Here is a 12,018-nt window from a genome sequence, read left to right on the forward strand (position 1 = left end):
AGTTCGGTTTCCCACATTTTACTCTGCTCTCTGCACTTGACTCCGCACCCACCACTCCAGGCTGTGTGACACTTTCTAATGATCAATTAGCCTTTTAACTTTTTATGGCTGGGGGGGGCAGTATTGAGTAGCTTGGATGAATAAGGTGCCTAAAGTAAACGGCCTGCTCCTCAGTCTCAGTTGCATATTATTATTAGTATTGAAAAGAACACTATAAAGTTTATAAAACTGTTTGAATGATGTCTGTGAGTATAACAGAACTCATATGGCAGGCAAATTCCTGAGTTGAAATCAAAAAAGGAAATCAGAAATCTGAGCTTTGTATGTATTCACCAGAGTCCCCAATGAAATCCCCTCGAGATATTAATGATGTTGCACTGCCTAGGGGTTCCACTAGATGTCAACCATCAATAGAAATTATAATGCGACTTCTATGATGTTGTGGGAGTGAATAATAGCAGAATCAGTCAGGTGTCTGGCAGTCAGCCATTTTCTGATCATGCTTATTCCACGTGGTAGTCACTTGCGTTCTATTGCTCACGAAGACAAGAAGGAGTACTCCGGTTGGAACTTTATTGAAGCTATATGTTAAAAACATCCTAATGATTGATTCTGTACTTAGTTTGAAATGTTTCTTCGACATGTAATATCACGTTTTGAAGTATCTGTCTGATAACGCTGACCAGAATTAGCGTTTGGATATGTATACCAAACGCGCTAACAAAAGAAGGTATTTGGACATAAATAACGGACATTTTCGAACAAAACAAACACTTATTGTGAGGATTCCTGGAGTGCTTTCTGATGTAGATCATCAAAGGTAAGGGAATATTTATCATGTAATTTCTTGTTGTTTATATTGACGCCATTTTGGCGACTATGGTGTTTTTACTTCTGAGCACTGTCTCAGATTATTGCATGTTTTTTTTTTTTTTTTATCTGACACAGCGGTTGCATTAAGGAGAGGTATATCTATAATTCCATGTGTATAATTTGTGTTATCATCTACATTTATAATGAGTATTTCTGTTGAATGATGTGGCTATGCAAAATCACTGGATGTTTTTGGAACTAGTGAATGTAACGCGCCAATGTAAACTCAGATTTTCTTATATAAATATGAACTTCAAACAAAACATGCATGTATTGTGTAACGTGAAGTCCTATGAGTGTCATCTGATGAAGATTATCCAAGGTTAGTAATAGTTAGTTAATTTTATCTCTATTTGTGCTTTTTCTCTCTCTCTCCTTGGCTGGTTAAATTGGCTGTGTATTTTTAGTGAGTTGTTGGTGACCTAACATAATCGTTTGTGGTGCTTTCCCTGTAAATCCTATTTGAAATCGGACACTGTGGTGGGACTACCTTGAAAACGATATAAAATACATGTATGTTTGAGGAATTGTAATTATAAGATTTCTGTTCTTTTGAATATGGCACCCATCGCTCCCGGTAACGGGATCTTAGCCATAAGAAGTTAAAATGATAAACTTGGATTAGCTAACACAACGCGCAATTAGAACACAGGAGTGTTGGTTGCTGATAATGGGCTTCTGTACGCCTATGTAGATATTCCATAAGAAATCAATCATATATTATATTATTATATTATTATTATATTATATTATAAATCAATCCATTTCCAGCTACAATAGTCATTTACAACATTAACAATGTCGACACTGTATTTCTAAGTGACCCCAAACCTTTGAACGGTAGTGTATATTCTAATAATCTTTTAACAGTATCTTGTAACTAAAAGGCCACCCGTATATTCTGGACGTATATTTTTGTGTGTGGAGATGATGCCTCCTTTTTTTGCAGCCTATGTTACCATATCTGTGTGTGCATTTTGGAGCTATCTGCTCTAAACGCAGCATCGTACAGATTGAGACCTTTCCGACATGAACGGAATGACATAATGTCAGACTGGAGAATCAACACTGTTCTCTACCTTCCGATAAAGATTTTACATGGCATGTGTGTCACCGAGTTACTAGGAGTGGAAGGTAGGAGTCAGGCGCAGAGAGCAGAGGGTTCAATGATTTGTATAATTTAATTCTCCAGAGAAAACAGTCACGCCAAACACAGGGTAAACGATCCAGAGAACAAAACCACATCCACAATCAACAGTGAACACAAAATATTCCCGCACAAGCCTAAGCGGGCCTAACCGACCTCTATAATCAATGCACGGACGCAGACCTCCCTCCTCCTTCTTCTTCACAAAAAAGAAACTCGAGGAGACGGGTGACGTGGAGGGCCGAATGTACCCCTGTCCCAGAGATTCAGTGACGTATGTCTCCATAGCCACTGTTTCCTCCTGGGACAACGGGGTACATGTGACTCCTTGGAAGTGCAGCGTTCTCCAGGAGGTTTATCGCGCAGTCCCCTCGTCGATGGGGTGGTATTTGGGTGATAGCTAAATCGGCATATTCAGAGGGAATGCGCACAGTGGAATCCTGGTTTGGACTCTCCACCGTTGTCACACCGATGGAAACTCCTTTGCACCTGCCTGAACACTCCTCTGACCACCCTCGAAGAGGCCCTGTTTCCGTGAAATCACCGGATTGTGATGAGCCAGCCAGGGAATTCCCAGCACCACTGGAAACGCAGGTGAATCAAAAAGGAAGAGACTAATCCGCTTCATTCCCCTGAGTTACCATGTCCAGTGGAACCGTGGCCTCCCTGACCAGCCCTGAACCTAATGGTCGGCTATCTAAGGCGTGCACAGGAAAAGATTGGTCTAACGACACCAGGGGAATCCCTAGCCTTAACGCGAGCCCACGATCCATGAAGTTGCGCCTGAATCGACTAGCGCCTTATGCTCTAGAGAGGGAGAAAACCCAGAAAAATACATTTGCAAAAACACATGGTCGACAGAAAGCTCTGGGTGAGTCTGGTGCTGACTCGCCTGGGGTGAACGAGGAGTGCTCTGCCTGACATCCCGACTCCCAGACGAGCTCCTCCGATTGGCAGTGTGTCCTCTCCGACCACACCCGGTGCAGGAGGAACCTCCTCCTCCGGTCCCCTTCGATGCGGCCCCCCCTAACTCCATGGGGATTGGAGCAGGAAGGCCTGGAGGTGGAATCAACAGGGCCCGTTCTGGATGCCCGCGGGCAGCCAACAGGTTGTCTAGTCGAATGGACATGTCGATCAGTTCATTGAGGGTGGTGTCCCGACACGCTAGCTCCATGCTACGATAGTGGTCCATCGTTCCACCCCGCTCCTGCAGCTAAGGTCCGGAACTCCAGTGCAAAGTCCTGCGCGCTCCTCGTCTCCTGTCGCAGGTGGAACAGCCATTCACCTGCCGCTCGGCCCTCTGGTGGGTGGTCGAACATGGCCCGGAAACGGCGGGTGAACTCTCCGAGTCTGGGCCATTCCACACTGCGTTGGCCCACTCCAGGGCTCGTCCCGTCAGACAGGAGACGAGGATGCTCACGCTCTCCTCCCCCGAGGGAGTCGGACGAACAGTAGCCAGGTACAGCTCCAGTTGTAGTAGGAACCCCTGGCACCCAGCCATCCCCCCATCGTACTCCCTGGGGAGCACCAGACGCAGGGCACCGGATCCGGACGCTGAAGGAGGGGTAGGTGGTGCTGGTGGAAGAGGCGCTGGAGGTGAGGTAGGGAGGCCACTCCTCTCCCATCGGTCCATCCTCTCCATCATCTGGTCCATAGCCGACCAAATCCGGTGGAGAATGTTTGTATGATCGATGGGTGAGGAGGTGCGGCTGCTCCTGCTGTCTCCATGAAAAAGGTGCGGGATTCTGTCATGAGTTACTAGGAGTGGAAGGTAGGAGTCAGGCACAGAGAGCAGAGGGTTCAATGATTTGTATAATTTAAATTATCAGGAGAAAACGGTCACACCAAACACAGGGCGCATACACACTGACCAACCCAAAACACAGGGTAAACGATCCAGAGAACAAAACCACACCCACAATCAACAGTGAAAACAAAATAATCCAACACAAACCTAAGCGGGCCTAACCGGCTTAAATAGACAAAAATCAAGAAACACAAAAGGAACAGGTGCAACTAATAAGACTAAACTAACAGAAAAAGGAAAAAAAAGGGATCGGTGGCGGCTAGTAGACCGGTGACGGCGACCGCCGAGCACCGCCCGAACAGGCAGGGGAGCCACCTTCGGTGGGAGTCGTGACAATGTGAAGGAGGCAATCCTGCCTGCCATTCTCATTAGCAGAATGATGTTTATTGTCATAACTTTTGTCCTGGAGGCAGAACTGAGCAATTTCCCCCTTTGATTGTCCAAATGCAAAGTCAAAATTGCCTATATTGTAACAATGTCTGAAAACAAAAATGTTATTTTTAACCTTAATTTAAGGTTAGGGTTAGGCATTAGGGTTAGCAGTGTGGTTAAGCTTAGGATTAAGGTTAAAAATCTGGTTTTATGTCTTTGTGGCTGTGCCAGCTAGTGATCATTCTGCAGAGCTGCCTCCAGAACAAGATTCATTACGAAAACAGTAACCTGCTCCCCATCATCCCCAACTCAACCTGAGACAAATCCAGCCCAACCTGAGACACATCCAGCCCAGCCTGAGACACATCCGTCTGCCTGACCTGCTGGCACTGATCCCAGAACAGCCACTGAGCTGAATCACAGGATTTCACAGGCTGCCTCACACACTCTCACTGCTGCCTCATACACAGAGAAACACTCTCTTTCTCAATCTCTCTCAAACACTTTCTCTTTCACTGCAGCCTGATGTTCACATGGGCAGCTTTCTTCTCATTCAATATCTCCCTCCAAGAGAGCAGAGGATGGAAAGCTAAGCCTGCCATGAGTCATGTAAAGATGGACCTGACAACTTCATACACCTGCTAACAGGTTCACATATAACAAACAGGATGCACTGAGCTAGAAACTCTTATTATGTACCTTGATCCTGTTCAACACACACACACACACTAAAACAGAGGTTCAGGTGCATGCATTTCAGGACATTCACACACACACACACAATATCCCTTTCTTTTCTCCACACTATTGTATCACATTCTATGGATTATAGAGATCATATTAGTATTCTAATTCCTAATTATGTTATGGATGGCCTTGGTCCCATAATCTTCCACACAGTGCAACTCCATTTTGTAAATACTGGAATGGGATCAATCCAGTGAGAGACCACTGCTGTGTATCACCGAACTGGATATCACCGCACTGTATATCATCACAGTGTTTCCATCCAATTCTACTCAACATGACTCCAAGTCATTACAGTTCACCGCCAAGTCACTGAACCCCCCGGTAAAGACTATTACCGAGAAAAGCTAGCTAGAATGTCCTAAAAAGAGCATCAAAGAGCTACAAAGTAAATAACCTCATTCCCCTGAACAGCATGATGGGACAGAGAGTAAACTTTGTTTTTCTCGTGGTAGTGTCTGCAGTGTGTGAGAGTGAGAGAGAGTGAGAGAGAGTGAGAGAGAGTGAGAGAGAGTGAGAGAGAGAGTGAGTGAGTGAGTGAGTGAGTGAGTGAGTGAGTGAGTGAGTGAGTGAGTGAGTGAGTGAGTGAGTGAGTGAGTGAGTGAGTGAGAGAGAGAGAGAGAGAGAGAGAGAGAGAGAGAGACGCAAAAACTTCTGACCCACTGGGAATGTGATGAAATAAATAAAAGCTGAAATAAATAATTTTCTACAATTTTTCTGACATTACACATTTTTTATATAAAGTGGTGATCCTAACTGACCTAAAACAGGGAATTTTTACTAGGATTAAATGTCAGGAATTGTGAAAAACGAAGTTTAAATGTATTTGACTAAGGTGTATGTAAACTTCCGACTTGTTTTTTTCATACACCTTTTTTTGCCAATAAAGCCGGTTTTAAATTGAGATTGAGAGAGCACCTGCTTGAGAACACCTGCGTGTTTGCACCTGTGTGAGAGCACCTGCTCCAGGGCTGTATGCCACAGCTCACAGACAGGGTGACAGAAGGCTGGGGCAGCTAGGTACCCTCAGCTACCCATAACCCCCCTCTCTCTCTGGGCCCTGATGCCGCCTCCCACCCAACCCTTGGCAGGCTAAGCTACGTGCATCGTGATCCCAATTACAGAGGGGTGATAAATATAGCCGTGTCACGACGTGGGAAAGTCACCGGCTGAGAGACAGGCAAAGCAGGCCCGGAGAAACAATGGTGAAGGTTACAGTGTTGTTTTCTTAGTTGCCATTCGCTGGTGTTGTCTGAACTGTAGTGTTTTCAAGGGTTGGCTGAGCCTGACAGGGGCCCTGCAGGAGACAGGTGAGACAGGTCTTCAGGTCCTCTCCCCTAAGCCTGGAGACCAAAGGTGGCCCAACGTCACATTATGAGAGACGGACCCCATGTCATCAACGCGACCTCAGGAAGAGATACTGGTGCATCCTGGTGGTGGGGTGTGTGTGTGTGGGGGGTGGGGGGGTGGAATCACTGCAGGCTGACAGAGGCTAAACTCACTGGTCCAACACTCCTCACTGCAGCAAAATACAGCCAGATCTGGGTTCAAATCCTATTCGCTAACTTTCAAATACTATAGCTGCCGTTTATGAAGCGTGCCAGGTGAAAGAAAATAACAAAACTATTTAAACCCAGGTTTGGATAGGATACAGCAAATGTCTTACAAAACTCACTGCTGCAGCCATAGGTAGCCTGGATATACAATGCTGTAGCTTACAGTACATCTCTATGAGTGTGCTGCAGATCCAAGGGGAAAACACAAGTATTGTTGCAGCACAGCACAGCCAGGAGCTTAAATGCAGGGTGTGAATTACTGTCCATGAATGGCAGTAAGAGCGAATGCTATGGTGGATTATACGTAATTAGCTAGACATCAGTAAGAGTGGTAAAACTACACATTAGAATGGAGGTTGTTCGCATTGTATAGGAGCGGCATAATCATATCTCTGTTTCTTATTGTCTAAGGTGAGGTGGCTATGCACCTGATTGACCTGGTTATTTTCTCTGTTCCTGAGCTACTTGGCCTCTCGATAAATTCTGGTAGCTAGCTAACAGAGAGAGAGAGAGTGGACTAAAATCACTCCATTATAAATGATTCAATTCCCCACTCCAGGGCTAAGCTACCAGCTTTGTGCTATTGCCTTACTCCCTTTGTCGTGCACACACACACAAACACGTGTCTTGAGGTAATGGAGTGTGCAGGTAGCCTGCCTGATGTGCACTGGCACTGTCATTTCATTTATACAAAATGCACTGTTTATGCCCCGTTTATTTATCACAAGATCACTTTCAACACCCCTGTCTGAAGCTGAGGTTCCACACAGAGCATAGGGCCATTGAGGGAGCTAAAAGCAGTGTTTTCCCTCCAGCTTCCACAAACGCACAAAGGCAGGCGTGAGCAGGCAGACACACACACACACACACCGACACACACACACACACAAGCCTCAAAAATTAACTCGCTCTCTCCCCCTGTCTCTAGCTCTCAAACACACACCTCGCCAAGGGAGAGACTTTTTACTTTTCACTTTTTACTTTCTTCATCCCCCCGATGGCAGCAGAGCAACAGCACTACACACACAGGTATTCATATTCACAGAGTGGAAGATTGAAGTGAAGTAACGGGGGGCGGTTGAATAGAACCCCAAGATGTGGTTGATTAGAATATTACCTAGTCAACAGGCTTGTCAAACACCATTTTCCTCTGTATTCAGTCAACCACATCTTGGGGCCAGGTTTCTGGACCGAGATGAAGCTTTCCCCTGGAATGATAAACACGCTGAAAATGTCCATTAAAAACCCCTAGAGTTGATTGACACACTGGAGATCCCTATCAGGTTATACTAGAGATATGTGACAGAGCTACAGTCCAGCGGTGTTTGTCAGAACATGAGACTTCCCGAAAATCGGTCTTCGCATGATAACGTCTGAATGGTTTCACCTATAAACTACCATTCAATAAAAAGGGGAGACTCTCACGAACACGACGATGTTCTCCTTTTTGCTCACGGGACTTGTCTGAAGGTAACAAGTACTGCTTTATTTAACCCTTAGATTTTTTTTGTTGTGGGTTTGAAATTGACTCAACCATTTTTTGGGGGGTTGGTTGACTCATTTTTTTTTCTGGGTCTCTCTCTCTCTCCCTCTCCCTCTCTCTCTCCAACTGACACACATGCACACTCGCGCGCATACACACACCACAATAATATCGGAAATGGAGTCACAAGATGAAACCGTTATTTCCGCTAGCTGTGAATGTTTTAGCTAAGCGATTCTGTCCAGTTAAAAACTGAAAATGAATAACTCCAAATCCTCTTCTTTTTACCTTTAACTAAGAACAAATTCTTATTTACAATGACAGCAGGTTAACAACCTTGTTCAGGGGCAGAGGAACATTTTTTAGCTTGTCAGCTCAGGGATTTGATCAAGCAACCTTTGGGTTACTGGCCCAACACACTAACAACCAGGCTACCTGCTGCACCTCTGTGGCTACCTGTGGCGTGTAACTAACCCGATAAGGAATCCTGTAGCAAACACACCACTATATCAGGTTTTCATTTGGAGTGGTACATGAAAATACAGTGTATTGTCCTCTTTGCATTGTATTTTGATCCCATTCTGGTCCCATGTGGATCAGTTGGTAGAGCATGGATTCGATTCCCATGGAGGACCAGTACGAATTAAAATGTATGCACTCACTACTGTAAATCTCTCTGGATAAGAAAGTCTGTTAAATGACTCAAATGTAGATGTATAATACATTTTTGCATCACCACCAAGGGTTGGTGGCTATAAGGACCGTGATATGGCTTGTTTGCAGTGCAGGCAGCGCATTCTTTCCAATACAACACAATCTGAATTCGCCAATCAACTATACAACTAAACTCATTTAAAAAGGGAATCTCAAAGTTCAAAGCATCTGCTTCAAGTGAGCCATAAAGTCTCCAGACCATCAGAGACAGAAGCAGATCCAAATTAAATAATAGGATCAGGTCCAGATATTCAATTAAAACCAGTGAAGCAGGATAAATGTGTCTCTCTGACGACAAGCTACAACCAGTACAGACAGATTGTTTGCTGAGACTGTGTGAATTTGTATGTGCGTGTGCTTGTGCGCGTGTGGTCACAAGGAGAGTTGATAATTGTCACAATAATAGTGTTCCTATTTGAGCGTGGAGAAAGCCGACAGTAAAACATTAGCTCCGCTCCTCATGAGTGGCTTTGACTTGCTGTCTCTCACATATCAGATACAATCTGAAAAAGATGGCCGGCAAGAACTATGGCGAAGATAAAGATTACAATGTCTCCATCCCAAATGGCACCCGATTCCCCATATAGTGCCCGGGCCAGGGCCCTTGGTCAAAAGTAGTTTACTACAGAATATAGGGGAAAGGGAGCCATTTGGAATGCACCCAATAACAATACTGATAGATGGTGATGACAGTGGTGATGATAAGTGAAAATGGAAGATGAAAGTGATGATGACTTTGATGATAATGGCCGTAACAAAGATGACAATATAAGAGGAATGCGATGGGAGACCAAACAGTGAGCCATTTAAAATCAAGAAGAAACGAGAGAAGAGAGCGGCATTAGAAAAACAAACCATGCCCTCTAAACTAAAAAATACAGCATAGAGTTGACAGGGCAGCAGCAGCAATTCAGCAGCAATAATAGAATTGTAACAAATCAGTCTCTGCAGGGAACATCATATTGGTTATTTCCAAACCACGGCCTCCACTGAACAATACGTCTACATTTCACATATATTTCTGCCGCTGATTCCTCATCTCTGGGACTCCACAGGGTGGTGTAATATCCCCCTTTCACTTCGCACTGTTGTATTGTCAAAATAGCACACCTTACCTCAGAAATGTTTTCACTTCATATAAAAGGTAGATGTGAAAACAATCAAGAAAAGTGTCGGGGAAGATCTAAAGAGATTTCAGATATAAGCGTTCGAGTGACAAGCAAACAATGCACATAGACTTCTCTCTACCAGGTAACGCAGTGGATAAGGGCGTTGGGCCAGTAACTGAAAGGTTGCTGGTTCAAATGCCTGAGCAGACTAGGTGAAAAAAAATCTGCTGATATGGCCTTGAGAATGACATGTGACCCTAATTGCTCCTGCTCTGTATGTTGCTCTTGTTAAGAAAGTCTGCTAAAGGACTTCAATGTACTCAACACTGCATTACATGAAGTTACACAGGCAGTCGGTAGCCTAGTGGTCAAGAGGTAGGTCCAGCAACCAAAAAGTTGCTGGTTTGAATCTCCGAGCAAGGCACTTAACCCTAATTCCTCCTGTAAGTTGCTCTGGATAAGAGTCTCCTAAAAATGACTCAAAATTAAGTTAAATCGGGAGCTTTCATAATACCATTCCTTCATCCAATAGTCCACACACCCAGGTTGTCCTTGTACCAGTTATATCTGGCTAAGTTTGTGTGTGAACTGAGGAAGATGTAGCATTAGCAACATTTTGACACTGACACTCGGTTATCCAGACATTCCTGGAATCAGGAGGGAATAAACAGGAAATCGGAGAATCCTTAAACCAGGATTTCTGGAAAACATGGGCATTTTGGGAATGTTGTGCAACCCTAGCAACGATCCTATCAGGGAATGGTGTTTTGTACTGACCTGTCGATGATTCCACACATGTCGATTTGGAGATCGCTGTAGTTTCCTATCAGCATCTGTTGTACCTTGATGAGATCCACAGCATTGTTATCCACATGGATGTGTCTCATACAGCCTTGGAACACGTTGAAGGGGTTTCTGCACTCCTGGTTATACTCACTGTCCGGGCAACCTGTATTAGACCAAATGACAGCCATAACGCTCATTTACAAGTATGCATTACAAAAGACAGGTGGTCAATAAAAACAGGCCAAAGCCATTACCCCATGATCAAGGATTACAAAGATATGTTGTATCTCATACAATAGCCAAGAAGAGTACAGCTTGTATATTCAGAGTATAGCTTGTATATTCAGAGGTCAGCTTGTATATTCAGAGGTCAGCTTGTATATTCTGTGTATAGCTTGTATAGTCGTCTGACAGCTTGTAAAGTCAGAGTATAGCTTGATTATTCAGAGTATAGCTTGTATTTTCAGAGTATAGCTTTTACAGTATATACACTGAGTATACAAAATATCAAGCATTAGGAACACCTTCCTAATATTGAGTTGTACCTCCCCCTTTTCCCCTCAGAACAGCCTCAATTTGTCGGGGCATGGACTCTACAAGGTGTCGAAAGCGTTCCACAGGGATGCTTCCCCATGTTGACTCCAATTCTTCCCACAGTTGTGTCAAGTTGGCTGGATGTCCTTTTTTGGTGGACCATTCTTGATACACACGGGAAACTGTTGAGTGTGAAAAACCCAGTAGCATTGCAGTTCTTGACAGAAACCAGTGCACTTGACACCTACTACCGTTCAAAGGCATTTCAAATTTTTGTCTTTGCCCATTCACCCTCTGAATGGGAAAAACATATGCTCCCGAGTGGCATAGTTGTCTAAGGCATTGCATCTCAGTGCTAGAGGTGTCACTGCAGACCCTGGTTTGATCCCAGGCTGTATCACAACTGGTAGTGATCGGGGGTCCCATAGGGTGTTGCCCCACTGTCGCCCAGGTTGTGGAAGGGGTAGGCCGTCATTGTAAAATAAGAATTTCTTCTTAACCGACTTGCCTAGTTAAATAGAAATAAAACTAATTCTCAAAGCTTACAAAGACTTCTTTAACCTCTCTCCTCCCTTTCATCTATAGGTGAGATCCATAAGAGATAATAGTTTTCACTGGGATTTACCTATGCCAGCAAAAATGTGGAAAAAGTAAATGGGTCTTGTGCAAGACACGTAACCCTAATTGCTCCTGCTCTGTATGTTGCTCTGGTTAAGAAAGTCTGCTAAAGGACATCAATGTATAATGTACCAAACTCAACACCGAAGTTACATGAAGTTACACAGGCAGCAGGTAGCCTAGTGGTCAAGAGGTAAGTGCAGTAACTGAAAAGTTGCTGGTTTGAATCTCCGAGCAAGGCACTTAACCCTAATTCCTCCTGTAAGTCGCCC

The 12,018-nt window shown here is 44.4% G+C and overlaps 1 protein-coding gene across 4 annotated transcripts in view; it reads right to left on the reverse strand.

The window, feature by feature from the left end:
• The window catches only part of cntnap3 (contactin associated protein family member 3), a 221,017-nt gene that overhangs the window by 98,374 nt on the left and 110,625 nt on the right, over positions 1 to 12,018 (reverse strand). For all 4 annotated transcript variants that reach the window (XM_052458344.1, XM_052458342.1, XM_052458341.1 and 1 more), the window contains exon 10: positions 10,586 to 10,757. In XM_052458344.1, coding sequence (XP_052314304.1) covers positions 10,586 to 10,757 — 172 coding nt within the window. The remainder of the gene's footprint in view (positions 1 to 10,585; positions 10,758 to 12,018) is intronic.

This window comes from Oncorhynchus keta, chromosome 12 (genome assembly GCF_023373465.1).
Source record: "Oncorhynchus keta strain PuntledgeMale-10-30-2019 chromosome 12, Oket_V2, whole genome shotgun sequence".
Classification (NCBI taxonomy): Eukaryota; Metazoa; Chordata; class Actinopteri; order Salmoniformes; family Salmonidae; genus Oncorhynchus; species Oncorhynchus keta.